Source organism: Mirounga angustirostris, unplaced genomic scaffold (genome assembly GCF_029215605.1).
Source record: "Mirounga angustirostris isolate CCGP_5_RB_7025 unplaced genomic scaffold, mMirAng1.0.hap1 SCAF_5, whole genome shotgun sequence".
Taxonomy (NCBI): Eukaryota; Metazoa; Chordata; class Mammalia; order Carnivora; family Phocidae; genus Mirounga; species Mirounga angustirostris.
The window spans coordinates 139059794-139082315 of record NW_026991713.1 but is presented as its reverse complement, the minus strand read 5'-3'; the positions used below and the strand labels follow the sequence as shown (position 1 = coordinate 139082315).

At 47.0% G+C, this 22522-nt stretch overlaps 1 protein-coding gene across 11 annotated transcripts in view; it reads right to left on the bottom strand.

The window, feature by feature from the left end:
- The window catches only part of DIP2C (disco interacting protein 2 homolog C), a 398847-nt gene that overhangs the window by 121978 nt on the left and 254347 nt on the right, over nt 1-22522 (bottom strand). For all 11 annotated transcript variants that reach the window (XR_010411754.1, XR_010411755.1, XM_064592166.1 and 8 more), the window contains 4 exons: nt 15051-15185; nt 13528-13647; nt 12313-12510; nt 2863-2954 (listed from right to left, as the gene is read on the bottom strand). Coding sequence is in view for 9 of the 11 variants with exons in the window: in XM_064592166.1 (XP_064448236.1) it covers nt 2863-2954; nt 12313-12510; nt 13528-13647; nt 15051-15185 (545 nt within the window). In the remaining 2 variants the exon portion in view is untranslated. The remainder of the gene's footprint in view (nt 1-2862; nt 2955-12312; nt 12511-13527; nt 13648-15050; nt 15186-22522) is intronic.

The window sequence follows — 22522 nt, the reverse complement described above, 5'->3', positions numbered from 1 at the left end:
GACCTGAGCCGAAGGCAGACGCTTAACGACTGAGCCACCCAGGCGCCCCTATAAATGCCTTTTAAAAGCCCAAGGTAATTCCCCAAACTACGTTAATAAGGTCACCCATGTGAAAAATGTCTGTAAAGTTTTATGTCCAAGACTGAATATGCTCATTATTCTGGGGAAAATCATGTTTTATTCAAAACTCATTTTGAAAGAGAGTAAAAAATTCTGTTTATTGCAATAGAAGGTTACGATCAATTGACTACTATCGTCACGTATATTTAATAAAAGTACCTATATGCACGTGCCAGATGCTAAGCACATGAATACTGTTTAAGATAATTTAGAAAAGTAGTTCCCCTCACACAGTTCAAATCAGCCTTTGCCAAAAAACCTCCTTACACAGTTTATTCTATCAAAACTGTCCCCTCAAATTCCTCCTAACATCTTAGCTGAACAGAGGTGCTTTACTTTGTCCTTGTTATTGTCAAGGAACTTCAAGAGTCTGGAGCCACGCTACACAAGAACTTTTAACAAAGTCACTGCACTAAGAGACTAAGACTATCCACCAAATCAGAGCTAAGGGAGATATCACATTACACAGGACTTTTTATTGTGGTGAATCTACATAAAGCTGAGCGTCTCGACTATTTCCAAGTGCACGGGGGCATTAAGGATATCCGTCCTGCTGTGCAGCCCTCACCATCCAGAACCAGCCCCAGAATTCTCATCTTCCTCAACTGAAGCCTCCAGCCCCCCACCCCCTCCTTCAGCTCCCCCGGCCCCTCCCCTCAACCCCCAGGCCCCCCATCCCCCAGCCCCTCCTCCTCCCCTGACAGCCACCTCGCTCTATCTCCAGGATGTTAACTGCCCTAAGCACCTCCTATATCTGTTCTTTGTGGCTGCCTCATTTCACGTAGCATAAAACCCTCAAGGCCCACCCACGGGTTAATGTGTGCCAGAATTTATTTTCTTTTTAAGACTGCTTGATATTCCTGTGTGTGTACACACATTCTGTTTCTCTGTTCATCTGTCCGCGGACACTTGAGTTACTTCCCCCTTCTGGTTTTGTGAATAACGCTGCTCTGAATACTAGTGTAAAACATCTGTTCAAGCCCCTGCTTTCAATTCTTCTGGAAGGGAAGGGAAATCGTTGGATCAAGGGGTGATTCCGTGGTTAATTTCCAAGGGCACCACCATACTGTTTCCCAGTGGCTGCACCAGGGGACCTTCCTACCGGCAGCGCTGAGGTTCCAATTTCTTCATTCTTGCCACTGTAAGGGACGTGCTGAATCACTGGGGTTTTAACGTACTTGTCCCCGAATGAGCAGGCACGTGGAGCTTCTTTTCAGGTGCTTGCTGGCCACCTGCAACGCTTCTCTGGGGAAATGTCTATTCAAGTTCTCTGCCCATTGCTTCACCTCTTTTTTTTTTTTGGTTGTTGCTGAATTGTAGGAGTTTTGTTTACATATTCTGGATGCTAATCTCTTACCAGATACAGGATTTGTAGAAACGTTTTCTCCCATCCTGTGGCACACAGGAGTTATTCTGATAATATCCAATTTATGTTTTCATTTTTGTTGCCTGTGTTTTCAGTGTCATCTAAGAAATGACTGCCAAATTGTGTGATTAAGCTTTCCCCCATGATTTATTCTAAGAGTTTTATAGTTTTTGCTCTTAGGTTTTGATCCATTGTGAGTTAATTTTTTACTCGATGGTTCCACTTTCTCCTTCTGCTTGTGGGTGCCCAGTTTCCCAGCACCATTCGTTGAAGAGACTGTCCTTTCCCTGTTTCATGTCCTAGCGCCCTTAATGAGAACCATTCCCCCACACACGAGAGGGTTTCTCTCTGGGCGCTCTTCTCCACCATCTGCATGTCTGTCTTTACGTCAGTACCGCACCGTGTTAGTGACTTGCTTTGTAGTAAGCTTTACGATCAGGAAGTGGCAAGACCTATAACTGACATTTAAAAGCCAGAGGTCAAGCCTGTTCAATAAACAAGTGTCAAGAATCGCAGTCCACCACACAAGGACTGTGACAATCTCTCAAAAGATTCCTCATAATGGGCCCATCTCTTTATAGTATCTTAAGTCCATTGCAGCTTATGTTCTTGTTGGTTTGGTGCTCAGCACTGGTATTTTTATGAAATTCAATTAGAGTTCTTTGGGCACAGGTAGGATAAATCAGTGTTGGGGTCTAAGGTACAAAACAGCCAATGGGGAGAAGGTGCAACATTTGCAAGCAAGAAAACGCGGTTCTAAGCCCAGCCCCACACCTAAATTGGGGTATAAAGCTGGACAAGGTTATTAACTGCTCTGGGTATAACACTGCAATTGAAATACTAATATCCACTCTGTGTAATTTATCAAGTAAGAATAAAAATTTGCTTATCAATAAAAGACAGTAGCCTCTGTCCAGAAATCTAACACGGGGAAAGGAATGGGACGAGCGGCGTGCTGCCGAGATGGTCCGGCTCACTGATGAACATAAGCAAAGTTTTACAATCACTGTCCTGCCTGCCCAGGTAGAGGACATGAGTATGTTTAAACTTAGTGACAACAGGACAGTGGCTGGGAGCACAGGCCCTGGGCTCTGACAGGAATGGACGTGAGCGCTGGCTGAGCCACTTACTGGTTACCTCGCCAGTCTGAGTGTCTTCATTGGTAACACATGAGAAGGACTCCAGCTGAGCTCAAGGAGTTGTTGTGAAGGTCAATGACATCTTGTGTAATTAATCCTAATCCACAGTTAATGTAACAAAGCCTGATTTAGTAGTATTAGCATTAGGAGACAATGAACTCTGGGACTTCCGACAGCAGGTGTCTTTGCTGTGCAGGACCGAGTATTTGCAGGTGTATTAATGTAAAGAGCACTTACCCGGTCTCCAGGTCGTACCATCGGCTCTTGCTTTGTACCTAATTTATGCAGAATGTTGTAAGCAACCTTCATACTTCTTGTCCACAGTTTGCCTATTAACATAAATGACAAAGACACAAGTAAGTGGACACGTGCATTTTCAGTTATGTATCAATGTGCACATTAAACTAGAGAGAGTACTGGTTCATTTTAAGTCTTCAAGTTTTCCTGAGTCCCTGGAATCAGGAAGGAAAATACGAGCCAGCAACTCTGATTCATAAAATCCGAGAAGCCTAATAAGGTACTAATAAGGTACTAATACAAACACTCTCCATATGCAAGTAGCCCCAGCAAAGCCACCGAAAATTTACCATCACAGGAACTGTAGGGGAAGGTTTCTAGGGAGTAAAGTAGGGCAGGGATCACAACAAGAGTGCCTACTGCTGATTTCGAGTTATGCAAAATGACACATCTCCTCCGTTAGTAGGTCCTGCCTCACGTGACTGTAACGAATGCAAAGGACACTTAGGACACACTTTGTAGAGCCTGCCCCCTCCCTCCCCAAGATTCAAAATTTTTGAAGAGGAATGCTGGAAATTACAGATGGTACTAAGTATTCTGAGTTGAAGTTTTGAACTCCAGGAAAAAAAGGACCACAAAGCAGGATTAAAAACAGGGTTTAAAAAAACCACCAGGGACACCTGGGTGGCTCAGTTGGTTAAGCGTCTGCCTTCCGCTCAGGTCATGATCCTGGGGTCCTGGGATTGAACCCCAAGTCGGGCTCCCTGCTCCGTGGGGAGCCTATTTCTCCCTCTGCCTACTTCCCCTACTTGTGCTCTCTCTGTCAAAAAAATAAAATCTTAAAAAAAAAAAAAAAAAAAGTTTAAAAAAACACGGAAGAAAGAATGGCCAGCTTTGAAGAACCCACAACTTTCCCGTCCCTGCCCCCATCCCAGCGCTGGATACTCCCTCAATGCGACCCAGGCGGGAACACAGCCTGAGACGAAATAAAATGACTCTGAAATCTAACGTGAGCTCTTAGCCACATAAAGGTCCTTCATAATGTGAGCTTCCAGGCACGTTCAGAAGCCAGCAAGGCGTGAGACGTTATGTTAATGTGTCATAACGACAGTTAGGAGCAACTTTAACTTTCCCATAAATAAAATCAGTGTTTTAATCTTTTTCCTATTTTAAATATAAAAGCTAAATTAAGAAGATTTTTGTTGATAACATTTGTTTTGAATAAAAAAAAAGTTGAATTTGTTTTATTTCACACTGGATTTTGCAGCAATCCAAATTAGGGTTATTACTATTTATCTACCACAAGATTTATCAACTTGTCTCCCCCTTAGCGATTAGGGGACACACAGAATGATTTATCTTGATTTCTCTAAGTCCTAGGGTATTCCTGGTTTATAGCATGTGTTCAACACATGTTTGTTTCATTTATGTCCTAGGGAATCTATAAAAAGCACAAAATTACACTATGTGCTTTGGCATTCTTCTTGAGCACTTGGAATAATTACCAGATATGAAGGTTTCGTCTGCCCTCTTCTCTAGCTCCTCCTCAACACTGCAGTCCTCAAGACTGGCTATCTTACTAGTATTTGGTACTTCGTTGGGTGATCATATTTTCCATAAAAACAGTTACTAGCTAGGGGCACCTGGATGGCTCAGTTGGTTAAGCGTCCAACTCTTGATTTTGGCTCAGATCATGATCTCATGGGTCATGGGATCGGGCCCTGGGTTGGGTGCCGCACTCAGCAGGGAGTCAGCTGGGATTATCTCTCTCCCTCTCCCTTTGCCCCTCCCCGACTCACCCTCACGGGTGCACTCGCGCTCTCTAAGATAAATAAATAAATCTTTTAAAAAAAAAGTCACTCGCTATTAGAAATGACTCAGTTCCAGAAATGAAAGGAACTTAAATGACTCTTTCTTCTAAAGAAAACACAAGTATTTTTGCCTTCAAATTTCTTTAATATAAACAATATCAGGGAATGATGGTTAAATAAACAATTACAGTCAATTTACTGTAATTGTAAAACTCAATGCGCTGTACATGAACAAATCAGTTACACTCAAACGATTAGCACCATTATGTTCTGTTAAAGTTCCAACTTCATTCTCAGTTTGGAATATTAACTTTGATGCCATCGTACATTCATACAAAAGCCAGTTTACAACTAAGAGCTTGAAATGGGCAACACACTTTTGGCAAAATACTGGAAATATACTTGGTATTTTTCAAGGATAAAAATATAAAGTTGTTGATTTAAGTGAAAGGAGATAACAACGGTTCTTCACTGATTTATAAAGGAGGAAGAAAAAAACTCCCACCGAGAAAAGTTCCTGGGAAAGTGATCATTCAGAGCAGAATGACAGATAAAGTGTTTTCCTACGAGCAAACGCTGACAGACTTCATCACCACTAAATCACACTTAAAAGAAACATTAAAGGGACTTCTTCAAGCTGAAAAGAAAGGGCACTAAATTAGTAACAAGAAAACACATAAACATATAAATCCCACCAGTGAAGGTAAATATATAGGAATGGTAGTGGACTCTATAAAGTTAGCATAAAGGTTAAAGAACAAAAGTAGTAAATAGGGATATACAAGATAAAAAAGATGTAAAATGTGAGAACATAAATGTGGGCAGGGGGAGTAAAAATGTACAGGTTTAGACTGTGCTTGAACATAAGTTGTTATGAACTTAAAATAGACTGTTATAAAAATAAGTTGTTATATGTAAGTGTCATGGAAACCACCAAGGAAACACCTCTGGCAGATCCACAAAATATAAAGAGAAAGAAATCTAAGGGTAACACTAAAAAAGTCATCAAATCACAAAGGAAAAGAAAAAAAGAAACAGAGAGACCCTGCTGAAAAACAACCAGAAAACAATTGCCAAAATGGCAATAAGTACCTACTTATCAGTAATTACTTCAAATGTAGAAGGACTAAATTCTCTAAACAAAAGACATAGAGTGGATCAAAGGGGAAAAAAACAAGAACAATCAATATGCTGCCTACAAGAGACTGATTTCAGATATAAGGACACACAGAGATGAAAGTGAAAGGATGTAGAAATATATTCCATGCAAATGGGAAAAAAAAAAGCTGGGGTAGCAATACTTATATCAGACAAAACACAATTTATAACAAAGACTGTAATAAGAGAGAAAGAAGGGAATTACATAACGATAAAGGGATCAGTCCACTAAGACGACATAACATTTGTAAATATTTATATACCCAACATAGGAGCACCTAAATACACAAATCAAATATTAATAGCCCTAAAGGGAGAAATTAACAGCAATACAATAATAGTAGGGAACTTTAATACCCCACTTATATCAATGGATAGATCATCCAGACAGAAAATCAGTAAGGAAACAGTAGCCTTGAACAATACATTAGACCAGATGGACTTAATTTATATAGAACATTCCATCCATAAGCAACAGAATGCACATTATTCTCAAGTGCACCTGGAACATTCTCCAGATCACACATTAGGCCACAAAACAAGTCTCAATAAATTCAAGAAGACTGATACCATATCAAGTATCGTTTCTGACCCATAGTGGTAACAAACTAGAAATCAATTATAAGAAGAAGGCTGGAAAATTCACAAATATGTAGAGATTAAACAACATGCTACTAAGCAACCAGTGGGTCAACAAAGAAATCAAAGAAGAAATAAAAAAAACACCTTTAGACAAATGAAAATACAACATACCAAAACCTACAATTTGCAGCAAAAGTAGATTTAAGATGGAAGTACTTGGCAATACAGACCTGCCTCAAGAAACAAGAAAAATCTCCAATAAACAACCTTACACCTAACCTTACACCTCAAGGTTGGTAGGAAGTAGGAAAAAAACAAATGAAATCCAAGTTAGTTAAAAGAAGGAAATAACAAAGATCAGAGCAGAGCCACATGAAATAGAGACTAGAAAGACAATAGAAAGACAAACATGAGGAACAGACATGAGGAACCATGAGGAAACATAAAACCTGAATAGAACGATTACTAGTAAGGAGATTTAATCAGTAATTAAAAACCTCCCTACAAATAGAAGTCCACAAACAGATGGCTTTCCTGGTGAATTCTAACAGTCAAAGATTTAATACCTATCCTCCTCAAACTCTTCAAAAAAAAAAAAAAAAGTGAGAGAAGGGAACGATTCCAAACTCATTTTATGAAGCCAGCATTACCCTGATACCAAAACCAGACAAGGACACCACAAAAGAAAAAAAAAAACCCAAAAAACAAATAAACAAAAACCCAGGCCCATATTCTTGATACATATAGATGCAAAATTCTTCAACAAAATACTAGCAAACCGAATTCAACAATACATTAAAAGGATCACATATCATGATCAAGTGGGATTTATTCCAGGGACACATGCATGGTCCAACATTGACAAATCAATCAACATGATACATCACGTTAACAAAATGAATAAAAATCCTATGTCCATACATGCAGAAAAAGCATTTAACAAAATTCAACATCTTTTTTGATGAGAAACTCTCAACAAAGTGAATATAGAGGGAACGTACCTCAGTATAATAAAGCCCGTATATTACAAGCCCACAGCTAATATACTCTGAAACCAGGAACAAGACAAGGATGCCCAATCTCACCACTTTTATTCAACATAGTATTGGAAGTCCTAGCCAGAGTAATTAGGCAAGAAAAAGACATAAAAGGTATCTATATTGGAAAGGAAAAAGTAAAACTGTCTCTCTTTGAGGATTATGTAATTTTATTTTATTTTTTTTTAAGATTTTATTTATTTATTTGACAGAGAGAGACACAGCGAGAGAGGGAACACAAGCAGGGGGAGTGGGAGAGGGAGAAGCAGGCTTCCTGCCAAGCAGGGAGCCTGACCCGGGGCTCAATCCCAGGATCCTGGGATCATGACTTGAGCTGAAGGCAGACGCTTAATAACTGAGCCACCTAGGTGCCCCAGGATTACATAATTTTATATATAGAAAATCCTAAAGATGCCACCAAATCCAAAACCAAACAAAACAAAACCAAAAAACCCACAACCAAACTGTTAGACCTAATCAATGAATTGAATAAAGCTGCAGAGTGCAAAATCAATATACAAAAATTGTATACAGTGAACTATCAGAGAAATTAAGAAAACATTTATAGTTGCATCAAAAAGAATAAAATAGCTAGGAATAATTTTAACCAAGGAGGGGAAAGACGTATACACTGAAAATGATATGACACTGATGAAAGAAGTTGAGGAAGACAGGAATAAATGTGAAGATATCCCATGCTCATGGACTGGGAGAAATAATATTGTTAAATGTCCATATTACCCAAAGCAATCTACAGATTCAGTGCCATCAATATAAAAATTTTTTCACAGAACTAGAACAAAGAATTTTAACATTTGTACAGAACCACAAAAGACCCCAAAAAGCCAAAACAATCTTGAGTAAGAAAAGCAAAGCTCGGGGCACCCAGCTCCTTGATTTTAGACTATATTACAAAGCTAAGGTAATTAAAACAGTGTGGTATTGGCATTAAACAGACAGATGAGTGGAACAGAGAGCCCAGAAATAAACCCATTCTTATATGGTCAATTAAGGAGGGAAGAATACACAATGGGGGAAAAGGAGTCCCTTCAATAAAAATAAATGGCAGTGGGAAAACTGGACGCCACATGTACCAGAAGGAAACTAAACCACTATCTTACACCATACATAAAAATTAACTCAAAATGAATGAAAAACTTGAAGACTTGAAACCATAAAACTCCTAGAAGAAAATATAGATGCTAAGCTACTCAGTATCAGTCTTAGTGATTTTTTTTGGATCTGACACCAAAAGCAAAAATAAGCAAGTGGGACCACATTAAACTAAAAACCTTTTGCACAGCAAAGGAAACAATCAGGACAATGAAAAAGCAAATTACAGATATTTGCAAATTATTTATCCAATTATGGTTTAATATCTAAAATATATAAAGAACTCCTACAACTCAATAGCAAAAAAACAATCTGATTTAAAAATGGGCAGAGGGACTGAATAGACATTTTTCCAAAGAAGGCATCCAGATGGCCAAGAGGCATATGAAGAGATGCTCAACATCACTTATCATCAGACAGATTAAATCAAAATCATTGAGAGACCACCTCACACCTGTCAGAACAGCTGGTATCAAAAAGACAAGAGATAACAAATGCAGGTGAAGATGTGGGGAAAGGGGAACCTCGTGCACTGTCAGTGGGAATACAAACTGGTGCAGCCACTCTGGAAAACAGTATGGAGTTTCCTCAAGAACTTAAAAATAGAAGTACCCTGTGATCCAGCAATCCCATTTCTAGGTATATCCAAAGCAAATAAAAACACTAACTTAAAAAGATATCTGCACCCCCTGTTCACTGCAGCATTATTTACAGTAGCCAAGATATGGAAGCAACCCAAGTGTCCATCAAGGGGTGGGTGGATAAAGGGCATGTGGTATATGTATACAATGGAATACTACTCAGCCATAATAAGGAATGAAATCTCTCCATGTGTGAGACCATGGATGGACTTGAAGGCATTATGCTAAGTGAAAGAGGTAAGACAGAGAAAAACAAATACCTTATGATCTCACTTATTTGTAGACTCTAGAAACCAAGCTCATAGACACAGAGAACAGATGGGCTCTTCCAGAGGTGGGGAATGGGAGGGAGAAATGGGTGAAGGGGGGCAAAGGTACAAACCTCCAGTTATAAAGTAAGTCATGAGGTGTAACGTATAGGATGGTGACTGTGGTAAACACTAGTTAACAATAATACTCTGTTGTCTATTTGAAACATGGGAATTGGACATGAAGTTCCAACAGATTTTGGCAAGTTGAACTGGGAAAAAAGATACTGAGACTCTAAGATAGTCATGTGCATACAGAAAAGAAGAGAGATGTGGACAGGACGTATGCACTGTCTTATTACATATTTAATTTCAGTTGGATTTCTGTGAGGAGCATCCACCTGTAAGAAGAGTGTAGCTCTGAGGACGGTGGCAGGTGGGTGAGGAAGGGTTGTCAGACCTCACACGCCGCCCCGCAGCTAGGACACCTACGCACTGCAGAGACAGTCCGGGAAACTCATCACCAACAACGCAAAACACAAAAAGACAGAGAAAGGCTCCCCAGTGCTGTTGGAGCTCAAGCATCTAAATGTTCCAAAAGATCTGGAGCAAAAGCCAAGTCATAGATCATAAAAGGAAGGAAGAAGGAAGAAAAAAGAGGGAGGGAGGGATGGGGAGGGGGGAGGCTGCCTGGTAGTAAAAGCATACTGCAGCAAAGCAGAATGAACTTGCAGGTATCTCGTCGAGAACGGGACGAGGCAGAGAATCATGATGGAAGGAAAGGAGTTCCTTAGCATGATTTATTTTTATTAATTGAAGATGATGAAATGCCCTGGTTCTCCTCAGTGTGCATATTATTTATATTGGTAAATGGAGAACAGAAGATGTTTCTACAGGGTTGTTGACAACCTTCACCCACCATGTGTATTTCCTGTCAAAGATCCCAAGTTTCTCATCTGGGAGTTCTGCTACCCGGGGCTTTGCAGGAAGCTGAACTTGAGAGCTGACGGTTAACTGCAATACTGAAAATCGTCTGGAGCTATGTGGTATTAGAATAATCTTATTCAGTGAACTTCTCTCTGTGTCTTTGAAGCCACACCCAATGATTATAGGCTCATCTATTTCAGTGTTTCTATAAAGCACTGAAATATATATAAAGCACTTTTCCACACTTTTTCTTGTATTAGCCAACACTTCCCTTTTACAGCCTGATAAACTATTATCTGCTTTTTGGAAATGCATTGCTTTCTTACATTCCTTTAACAAGTAAAAACCAAGGTTGACCCAGAGCATATGCCTAATCTAGAAGACTAAAATGCAATAAAATATAGATGATTTAAATGCAGGAGTTGTGATGCCTGGGTGTAGACAACATGTCCCAAATTTTCACAGATAACTTCCGGTCTGCATCTTACACTTCGGTTCCTCGTAACCTTGCAAGAAGGGAAAGTCAGCACTCCCTCAGTCAAGGGCTGTCCTTCTGATCTAGATCTCAGCCTGGGGAATCATGTCTCATCTCTGATGACCTGCTGTGGCACCGAGCCACACCCCACTGAATGCTCATGGGCTGACAGGTGAGTGCTGCTGTGTGTGCGTACAGGCGGGTCCGAGAGTCCCCATATGTGGCAGGCGAGCCTGCGGAGGATTCAGCTAAGAAGCAGCTATCCCAACTACACACCAGCTCCCAGGCTGCATCTGGCAAGGGATGAGGGTCACGAAGGAAAGTCTTCATCTACTTCACTGAAGAAAACCTATCTCCAAAGAGTATAATGAAAAAATCAAGCTTATGCCTCATCCTGGGTGAAATGCTCTTTATCCATTTAGAATTACCCCAAAGTGGGGCACCTGGGTGGCTCAGTCGGTTGGCATCTGACTTCGGCTCAGGTCATGATCCCAGGGTCCTAGGATCGAGCCCCGCATCGGGCTCCTTGCTCAACAGGGGGCCTGCTTCTCCCTCTCCCTCTGCCGCTCCCCCTGCTTGTGCTCTCTCCCTTTCCCTCAAATAAATAAAATCTTAAAAGAACTACCCAAACGTGCCCTAAAATGATGAAGCTGTGAGACGCATGCTCCTGAACCTCACAACCCATCTCTGCCGGGGAGGCGCGGGGTAATGACTCAGTCTGGGCTGGTACCACCTGGGGCCCAGCACCCGAAAGGCTGGCTCTGCATCATTTAATGTAACATCTGCTTCTTGAGGTGGACTCTGCCAAGGCAGAAATCCGTGTCATTCCTACTGCTGGCAAGAGCATGCTCCGGTTACAAAAACAAAACTGAGATCTAGACAAAGGTCATCTCATCTCACACAGGCAGATGCAACACGAGCCGTTTTGGTCTTTTAGTTACCAGCTGGTTTCTTTGCAAACCAACCTGACAGTGTGCTTTCTCCACGGCCCCTTGCCCAGGGACAGTCGACTATTTCCAGAAGTGTAGAGATTCCAGTAATTGTGCTGAATGAAGAAGTAGAGAAAAGCCCGTTTCTCTTGCTTTTTTGCATAATCACTTTGGAAAGACATGGTCTTTTCCGAGGGGTCCATGTCACAGGGTTTAGACACGAATTCTTTAACTGCCCATCATTCCTGAAGGCACGACTTTTGAGAATATCAGACACATTCCCAGACGTAAAATCCAACATCTCGTTAGGGTTGTGACCCACTAATTTCTTGTACCCATCTCTGGCTTTTACTCAGGGAACATTTAGCAAGTAATAACTTTCCGTATTCAAACTAAATACTTTCCTAAAACATTTCCTTCCAGAGTCCCATTTGTGTGTGTGCCGGACGTGGAAGGGGGTGCAAGGGGTAAGCCAGCCTGAAAGTGGCCGCTGGGCCCAGAGGACAGTGAAGGAAGCGCAGAGAATTACCGTAAGTGAGGATGTACAGGGGCTTCCCGTTCGTGTCCATCGTGGTCAAGCACGGGGCCTTCGGGGAGATGGTCCCCCATCGCTGCAACGCGGCTTCCAGGGACGGGGGCCAGTTGGTGACCACTCCCAGCTGCTCCCCGCGCATGGCCAACATCTGTGCTCCCTCTGGCTTGGGCTGGTTCGGATCTGGTTGTTGAACTACGTGCATTCAAACACAAAGAGTTTTCAAGAAAAGAACATCCCTATCAGTGCAGTCACCTTTTTTCTTCTTTTTAAACTGACACCAGTTTACTAGCGGACAGAAAGCATGCATGCACGCTTTTCTAGAATCAGAGCCAGGACGCACATACTGGCCTCAGGGATAGAGGGGAAGCACTGAATTCTTACGCTGTCCAAGACAATACTGGGATGGTGAACAGAGGGAGACCTGAGTGCATCTGTAAACGGACGCGGGCACTGGGTATTTTAACATGCTTGGAGTCGGGAATAGCAAAGGCTCTGTTTAAAATATTAATTATTGATCAACACTCGTGATTCTGGACTCCGGAGCTCAAATCCTGCTAAACCGTATTGCCTTAAACACTGACATGTAAATGTGAATTTGCAACGCATACTCTGAATAACTAGCACAGATCACGTTTTCTAGAGTAAAACAAAAGTAAGTGCCCCGTAAAGCAATGATAAATTGCATTACGACTCTTCTGCTGACGTGAGCAACTGCAGAAGGCTTCTCCCCTCCCCGTTCGTGACTGACACTCTCCACCTGCTGGCTAGACAGTCAGCTGTGTCTTACTTGTGGTACAAAGGGTCTGGGTTGGACGTGGCAAGCATGGCTTTGTCTTGACTTTATGTTCAAAGGCTCGTGAACGTGTACAGAGGGCAGGAGAAGGAGCCAGCCACACGCCCACACACCCAGTCCGCGTTCCTCAGAGAGAGAGCGTGGCCGGGAGCCACATCTGGCTGTGCTGCCTGACGGAGGCCCGGCTCATGGGGCGACATCCCAGTGTGCGAGAGCCCCGCACACGCGTGCCCTGGGTGTCTACCCGGCCCGCCTGCACTCGGCCCGTCTGCGGGCGGGGAACAGGGCCCACAGTCTCCAGATAAGAGTCCTGTCTTCCGGGGAATGCCGAGACTGCTGATCTTAACGGGGCCCGCCACGATGGTCTGTGGGGTCACGCGGACACGGGGAGAACGGGGTGGCAAAGGGCCCGTCACCTTCCAGCAGTTCTTCAAAGTCATCGACAAAGAACTCCCGTAACGGCGGCCGCTTTGGTCGCTTGAGGGTGTTGACAAGCTGTTGGATTTTCGCCGACACCCGGCTACTTACAGGCACCCCTGGAAGACAGAACCACGGATGGCCTGATGAAGGGACGGTCAGCACCTCACCCGCAGACCAAGCGACCGTGACGCTGGTGCCGTGGCCCCACCTCGAGTGCCGCCCAGGACACCCCACACTGCGAGAGCTTGCCCCTGGGAGGACAGCAGGCCCCGGGGGCTGCAGGGGCCCCAGGAACGACACTCCGTGACCACTCTATCCGTCATCCGTCATGGTGGTGGGAGGGGTATCAGACTCAGGCTGGCCCCGTCCCACCTCCCGTTCCTGAAACAGATCTGTCCCTCTTCATTCACAGACTCAGGTCCCTGCTCCAACGGGGGTCAGAGACCCCACGCAGCAGGGAGACCCTCCCCAAGGCCCCGAGGCCTGAGACCACCGGTGCTCCCCTGTGGGGCCAGAGCAGTCTGCCAGACACGTCAAATTCAGGGGGACGGCAGGCCCCTGTCAGGCACTGTCCCTGCACCTCCTGACAAAAGTGCGGGCACTCAAGGTCTGTGGAGGGCCCGTCCTCTCTCCTCACGGGTACCCAGCGCCCTCCTACGTGTCTTTCAGTCCCACCCACGAGTGCACGTTTAGGCAATGCATCCCGGAGCACAATTTAAATGCACTCTAAATTCAGTTTTTTGCATAACACAGAACACTAGCCCGTAGCATCTATTCCTGTGTACAAATTCCATTTTATAACAATATAGCTCTTATTTATAACAACGAATGACATCATTTTAAGAATAAATGACATGATTGTTGAAAAAGGCATGAACAACCCAAGTTAATGACTACAAGGAGCGCCAGGGTGCTGACATCCTCAAGGGGAAGAAGTGTGTCCTCTGCAGACACGTCTCATTCCGCGGAAAGGTGCTCAGACACGCGGACAACCACGTCTTCCAGGCAGAGCAGTCATGCTGCAAACAGGGGCGGCTCGCGGACCGTGATGAGGGACATGTGCCCAGTGGGACGGACGGCACAACACGGCCATGCTGACCATTTTCACGAAAGTCACATCTTCTGCAGTCTAAAGCACCACACTAGCTCATACCTGCCGATTGTTTTGTTTTACATTTAACTTCACGCTGCCCTTCTGCCAACCACTCACGGTCTTAACACTTCCACGCTAATTTCTTAATTGCTGAACCAACATTTGTTGACAAGTAGCAAGCACATCAAAATCTTATAAAACATCTGCTTCTTCTCAAGACTAAATTCCCACCACACTGATGTTTTTTCCGACATGGAAACACGTGAGATACTTTGCATTTCTTGTGTCCACGCCACCTTCCGTGGCAGCTAGGTGACAGATCACAGTCCACTGTGTACCCACAGGAAACCTCCGCCCCTGCGCACGGAAGGGCGGGTTGCAGGGACGGGGATTACAAAGGAGTTGCCGCGACCCCAGGAGACCTACCATCGCCCGTCTCCATGAGCTCCGCGTTGCCGTACTTGGGTGCCGTCCGCGATGTCGTCGAGCCCTGCGGCCTTTCTACTTGTATTGGGTGTTCTGAGGTGTAAGTGGTCACGTCAGGAGGTGCAGAGTGATTTTCTAGAAAGAAGCAAATCACAAGTTTTCTGATCATCACGACCAAGTTATTCTGAAGGGTAAGTGAGCCACGGGGTTTCACAAACTGCCACGTCCCAAGAGAAGACCAAGAGTCTGAGTCCATGTCCACTGCAAGTCTCAGCATAAGGATTATCTTTAAGGTAACGTACGCTGCTCAAAACGGAACCAAGGTTGGTACCCCTCCTGACATAAAATTACAGCGGGAGTCACATCGATGAAGCACTGCAGTGCGTTAACTAAAATAATGTTCTCAAACTGCCCGTGGAAACAGAGACATTTTAAGTTATGCATTTGTTCATAAAAGAGTAATTTTCTCGTTTGTCGTAACAGAGGCAGAGAAGAGCTCAAGCTCTGCAGGTAGATTCTGGGGTCTGCATCCTGGCTCTGTGTGTCCCCCCAACTTGTGGGGAGCGTCTTAGCCTCTCGTGCCTCAGTGTCCTCCTCCCCAAACGGGACTAACATGGCTGGTCCCCTGCAGGGTGCAGTAAATGAATGAAACATACGTAAGGCTCTTAGCACATTTTGTGACGGAGGGTAAGGATCCAAGAGCTGTGAGCTGTTCTATTTGCTTTAGCACACATGATACTAAGTGACCATTCCAAACACGTGTCTATATGTGTATCAGTGCCGTATCCCATGTAGCGAGCCATGCCTGCATGGTCCCAGGCACCAGACCCAGCGGGCACATGGACACACACGGGGACTGGGGCTGCCAGCGTCCCCCGGTTTGGTGCCTGGTCCCCTGCTCATAGTTGCTCCCCTGCGACCTGTTACTCACCTGTCTGTGCTTCGGCTTCTTTTTCTGTAAGACGCAGATCATAACGACGGCACCGACCTTAAGGCGGTCGATATACGTAAGCACCTGAGCAATGTTACTGTTGGGCGCAGAGACATCCGCTGCAGGAGAGACACTGGCCGCAGCACGGTGTGAGCGAGGCGGGAGCAGAACCCCTGCAGCAGCAGCTGCGGGGTCTCCCCTGGGGTCTCCATGCAGCACATGGGAGCACCAGAGTCCTAGCCGTAGGCCCTCAGCAGATGGCTGGGTTCCCTGTGTATCTGCCCTGGTGTGAGCCACGCTGTGTCCCCTCACAGGTCACCCGTGCAAGTCCTCACCCCCAGGACCTCAGACGGGTCTGTGCAGAGGTCACTAGGGCCACCCTAACCCCATGTAACTGGGGTCCTCATAAGGAGATCAGGACACAGACATGTGCAGAGGGACGGCCATGTGAGGACCCAGGGAGGGACGGTGTCTGCACGCCCAGGACAGAAGCCTCGGGAGACCCCAGTCCTGCGCACACCTGCACCTCAGGCTCCCAGCCCCCAGGACGTGGAATGAGAATCTCTGTTTTTTAAGCCCCAGACCGGGTGCTCAGTGAGAGTGGCTTGAGCGGACTCACACCCCACGAGGGCAATTTCCTCGACCTCAGCTCAGGAAGGAACCCCTCTCAGAAAGGCAAGGGAGGCCGCTCTGTCCGGTCACCAAGGGACACGCAGCCAGGGTCTCTCTTCCATGTCTGAGACTCGGTTTCCACCCTCTTCATTAGCCCTACGCATGCTTCTGCCACACGTGCTTCACTCCACAGAGAAACGTGACCTGCTTCTCTGTGGCTAAGTGGTGCACCTGCTGGGGTCTCCTACTTCACGCGAAGACACAGCAGACGGAGATGCATCGTGAGCAAGACATCAGCCCGCCACCGTAACAAGGCAGCTGAAATGGGAGCTCACGGCGCTGCGGATTTATTCAGATTCACTTGTGTTTCGGTTACGCCGTGGTCCCGTCACCGGTGGCTGCCCATTGGGGTTTGTGCTGGGAATGCTCCGCTCTGATGCTGGGGGAAGAATGATTCTGATACATCTGGTGGTGGAAAAATGGTAACAGTGACAGCTGGGGGACCTCAAAGTGCCTTCCAAATTTACTGATGTGTGTGTGTCCCCTCTCCTCCACTGGGGGTTGCTCCCCTCACCGCTGGCTTCTGTTGGGGTGCCAGAGGCCAGTGCCGTTGTGAGACACGCCATGCCCTATTCTGATGAAGATCGGGACTCCACGTATTCAACTCTGAAGGAAGCTCACGTGTAACAGATGCTCAAGAAACACTTGTTGATGGGCAAGAACAGTGGACTCAGGCTGGAGGCACGGCTCAAAGGGCTGTAATGCTCATCAGCTCCTGGCGTGAGCCACAGACGGCCACGTGTGCCAGGAGCACCTGCTCATCAGCTCCCCACGTGAGCCATGGACAGCCATGTGTGCCAGGAGCACCAGCTCATCAGCTCCCGGCGTGAGCCACCGATGGCCACATGTGGCAGGAGCACCTGCTCATCAGCTCCCGGTGTAAGCCACGGATGGTCACGTGTGCCAGGACCACCTTGACATCCTCAGGGCCAGTCTGTATCTTCTGAGCAAGTGAGCACACTGGTTCTTGTATCAGTTCCCGGTCCTTTTAAAATCAAGAAAAAAATGGTGGCTACCCTCCAGCCACCTGTTAAGAGTCACCTCCTCCACTGAGAACCCCCCAGAGCTGCCCCCACAGGTGGGTCTTATGTCATTGATGCTATATGACTTTGCTCCCAGCAGCTGATGGTTCCTCCAGAATCTGCAACTCAAGATGGCACAGGTGTGGGGAGGGAGGGAAGGAGGCAGAAGGAGGCGCAGTTCAGCCGCCCTTATGATCTGGTAGCAGGGGTCCAGCTCACCCTCGGACACCCCCTGGGTGTTCTTGCCAGCAATGCCCTGGTCTCCACCCCACCTGGACAGCGGTTTCTGGCCAAGACTGTCTCAGGGTGCAGGCTGGTCTCCTGGCTGAACCTGGAAACCCCCTGCTTCCTGACCTAAGTCTCCAGCTCCGTGTGGCTCCCCAGGTCCTACTCAGACACTGAAGTGACTCCAACCAGCCCACGGCATCAGTGCTCAGCCCATGTTGGAGAAACGGTCTGAAGAATGAATGAACACAGAATAAATAAAGCAACACTTCGACAACCACAGATATTCCAACACCGGCTGAAAAGCAGCTTTAATTCTGACTGTATGGTGGCGATACCTAGGGTAAGTGGTGACAGATTCCACTTTAAAGCCATGTTAGTTACTTCTCAGTCCCCAAATAACTTCTGAGGGAACAGTAGGAAATCCGGCTTTTACATGTAGAAATGTAAATGTAAATGTACATGTGCTCGTGGCCGACTGATGGACATGGGTCACAAGCAATGCATTCAGGGGAACCCGAGCTTCGCTCATGCAGAATGCCCCACACCCCGAGTCCCTGTAGTCACCTGGACCTCCGTTAGCACTGACGAGGAAGCGGGAAATGGGCTCCCTGTTACACCCCAGACCACCCTGCGTGCCCAGCTGCTCTGGCTCGCACACCTTCCCCGTGGGGGTGGAAAAGCAGGCTCCTTGATGGAGTCATGGAGGTGAGCCAGACGTGACCTTCTTGGAAGGAGCTGGCCTCAGAGGGGTCAGAACATCCACTCTGCGGGGGCCTGTGCCTGACGGCTCCCTGCTCGGGTCCATTCTCAGCACAGCCGATCCGGAGAGAGGACCTGCCCCGAGTCTCCCCAGCCGTCGGCCTAACCCGTTACTGCTTGTGGTGATCCACACTGGCCTTTCACATTTCAGGCGGACCATCCACAGACCACCGCTAGAGGTGGTTGCACGAGGGCTAGGTGCTTCTATGCCCCAACCTTCCTCCGGCCCAAGTTCTGAGTCAGGGGTGACTTTAGGAGGATCGCCAGGTTCTCTGCCCTCCCACGCTGATGCCACGTGATCCCATGAAGATAGAACAGCAACGGTCAGACAGGTCTTAGGAAGTATGTGCCAATATCAGAACAGGAACCTTCGACTTCGAACAAGAACCTCTTGATTTTTATATCCTCAAGTTCAAATTCCTGATGACAGGCTCCAACTGTCCCAGCACCTCCACAGACCACAGACCCTGTGGGGGGGTGGGTCCTGGGGACAATGAAGTCTTTGCTGTTAATGCAAGGTGTAACTGAGCTTTTGTCTGGAAAGGAGCTCCCTTCCGTTGTGACGAGCTGGTGCTCCTGCATCCCACAGGTTTGTCAGGTCCTGCTGACCACCGACCCGCTGGGCACCTGTGGCCTCACGCCAACATTCCTGGGCCTCAGTCTCCCCCCTGCAGAACAAGGGGTGGTGAGCCCTCACCGGGCTGAAGGAACTACATGACAGGGCGCCCTGACGCCCTGGCTAGGGTGTGCTTACCCTCGGGCCGGCGCCCAGGCCTGCAGGCTTCCCTCCGCCTTTTCTCCCTGTATGTGAGGACCCTCTTAGAAGCTCCAAGAGAGAATCTGTGAAACTCATGTGCATAAAGGTGTAAATGACTCTGTTACTACTTTCCGAGTTAAATGCATTTAAATGTCACAAACGGCAGAACTAAACAGATGCGTGTCTCCAGTGTGCACCAGGGTGTGAGTGTGCAGGCCAGTGAGGTGCCCCTGTGGTATGGGATGCATGGGGGAGGAGGGGTTGAGACACTTCTGGATGCAAAAGTCATTACTTTGAGTCTACATATAAAATCCAAAGAAGCGAGTGCTGAGAGGTGAAAATCGCAGGAGCATTTCTGGGAAGAAACAGGAGTGGACCTGTGTCCTAACAGTGCTGAAGGAGCAGCAGGGCTCAGAACAACCAGAAAGGCAAGGACATGAGGGCATAAGGGCCTGAGACAGTCCAGAAGGGAGGTGGGGGTCTGGGGACAGTCTCGGAGAGGAACAAGGCTTGCAACATGTGTGGCAGCCGAACACCCAGACGTGGATGCACGAGGGTGATGGGGACAAGGAGCCATGGCGCTTGGGTCTCAAGCCTGCTCCTGGGAGGACAGCCTCTTCGACAGGCTGGTCTCGGGGTACGGGGGACCCATGTGCAGTGTTGGGAGGCGCTCTGAAATGGGGGCTGTGAGGGATTTCATGGTGGGAAATGCAGATCTGCGTGTCGGTGAAGAGCAGGCAGCCTCGAAAACCGCATGAGTGCACGAAGTCAGCAAGAACGTGGAGAGAGAGGGCGGGACAGGAGAGCCCCGGTGCCGGGGGGGCGCTGGCGTGTGGTGTAGGCTGTGAGCAGAGGCCGTGAGCAGCCGGTGACACCCCAAGCTGGGAGGGAAGAGCTGACCTCCCGGGAGCCAGCATCAGAGGAAAGGATGGGCCTCAGAAGAGCGAGCACCCCTCTCCAGAAAAGGAAACAGGAAGACGCAGCGAGAGACAGGATGACGTCTGAGCTGGAGAGGCGTCAGTGGTTAGAGAACGTTCCTCAAGCAGATGGACACAGATGGGCAGTGACGTTCGCTCCCCGTTCCCGAGCGTTTCTGCAGGGATCAGCTTCCCGCTCAACTAAACATGATGACACAGGGTGAGAAGCCTGCATGAGGACCTAACTAAAAACCCCCCAGTCGGGGTAGCTGCCGCGGGTCCTGCTCTCAAGCCAGTCCTGGATCACCAAAGGAACCCCAAGAAATCTGTAACCCATGGTGGAGTGTCCGCATTGCCTGGGGTGAGCTAACTCACCGTCCGCCTTTCCCTGCTGTCCCAGGAGCCTGGTGTAGAGCTCTCTAGCAGGAGGTGGCCAGTGGTGGATCAGGGGCAGCCTGCCACCTGTTCTTATAAATAAAGTTTTTTGCCACACGGACACGCCCACCTGCTTACAGATGCCTTGGTTCTAGAGAGCAGGGTGGAACAGCTGCAGAGACACCACTGGGCCCACGAAGCCCAAGTCACTTACTCTCCGGCCCTTTGACGGGAAAGCATGCTGACCGTGCAGTGGTCAGGGAGCTCTCGGGGGTGAGAGGCTGTGCAGGGAGACCCCAGCCTCAGGTGTGCGAGCTTCACCTCTTCTGCTCTGCCAGAGGAATCGTTGTTCTCCTTTATTCCCTGTTTTATTGTATTTTGCCACTGCTTTCTTCCAAGATTTTTCCTATTTACAGAAAATTTCCAGATATTCTAGGAACTTCTCTTTGTGCCCGATTAGGAATGACTGTAGCATCAGATGCTGTAGGCTCTGTTCGGGTTGCCTTGAGGCGTGAGGCACGTGAGTCACGCCACCTTTTATAGTCTCGATAAATTTAATCCTCCACGCTATAATTTCCTCCAGGATTTCACACGAAACGTCACAAAGGGAGAACCGAAGGCAGTGATTAATTTGTTTGGAATTATAGGTTTCTCTTGGCAAGATTCTGATTCTTCCTTAAAAGTGAACAGAATCAGAGCACACAGGCTCCCCAGGCTGGAGTGAGCGGCAGACGAGGATGGACCCCACACCCCACATCTAACCATCCACACAGGTGCCGGATGACCCGCCCGGATGCCACCTCAGGCTCTGGAACGCACGCGAGATGAAGCTGACCTACGTCACGGCCACACAGCTCTCTTTAGTTTTTAACTGACTCTCGGTGATGCTGTCACTCATGGGTGTAAAACTGAGCTCTGATAATGCCACCTGGCACTGGACCATCACTGTCCAAAAGATGAGAATTTTCCCATTTCCTCCTTTTTACTCACCACAGCTCTGAGACGTACAAAGCAAAGAATCATTGTTCCTTTTTTTCCCCACTAAAAAACAAAACAAGGGGCGCCTGGGTGGCTCAGTCGGTTAAGCGACTGCCTTCAGCTCAGGTCATGATCCTGGAGTCCCTGGATCGAGTCCCGCATCGGGCTCCCTGCTAGGCAGGGAGTCTGTTTCTCCCTCTGACCCTCCCCCCTCTCATGCTCTCTGTCTCTCATTCTCTCTCTCTCAAATAAATAAATAAAATCTTAAAAAACAAACAAACAAACAAAAAAAACGAAACAGGAAGGAGTGTTTTCTGAAGATGTCAGCAGCCGTTCGTGTGGGAACGGAGACCAGACTAGTTTCTGCCGGAGAAGAAAGAGCTCACCTCTGATTCTTTTATCAGCAAAGTTCAAAGCTGAAGCATTTAACTTCAACTTCATTTGAGTGAGTGCTCCAGGGGCAAAGTCCTAAAAAAGTGGTTTGCGTTTCTGTGAACTCTCTCAAGTAGCTAATAATCTAGAAACAAAAGCCTGTGAGTCTGAGATGTTTGTACGATCTCTACCTGTTCCCTAAGTTTGGGATTTCTGCAGACATGAGGTCTGGTGTGGCGAGGGGTACATGCGGCCCAGTGAGGGGTGCGTGTCCTGTGGGGAGGTGACCTGTGTCCATGTCGTGGTTTGAATGGGGACAGCCTGAACTATCCTGGCACCACATTCAAAGCAAGCAATTCAGTCTGTGAATGATCTTTACTGGGAAGTTCAAGAGTCTTAATCCATCGCTGAAATGGGCGAGCAGAGATCTGGACGCCGTACTTGCCCCACTGCCCCTTGCA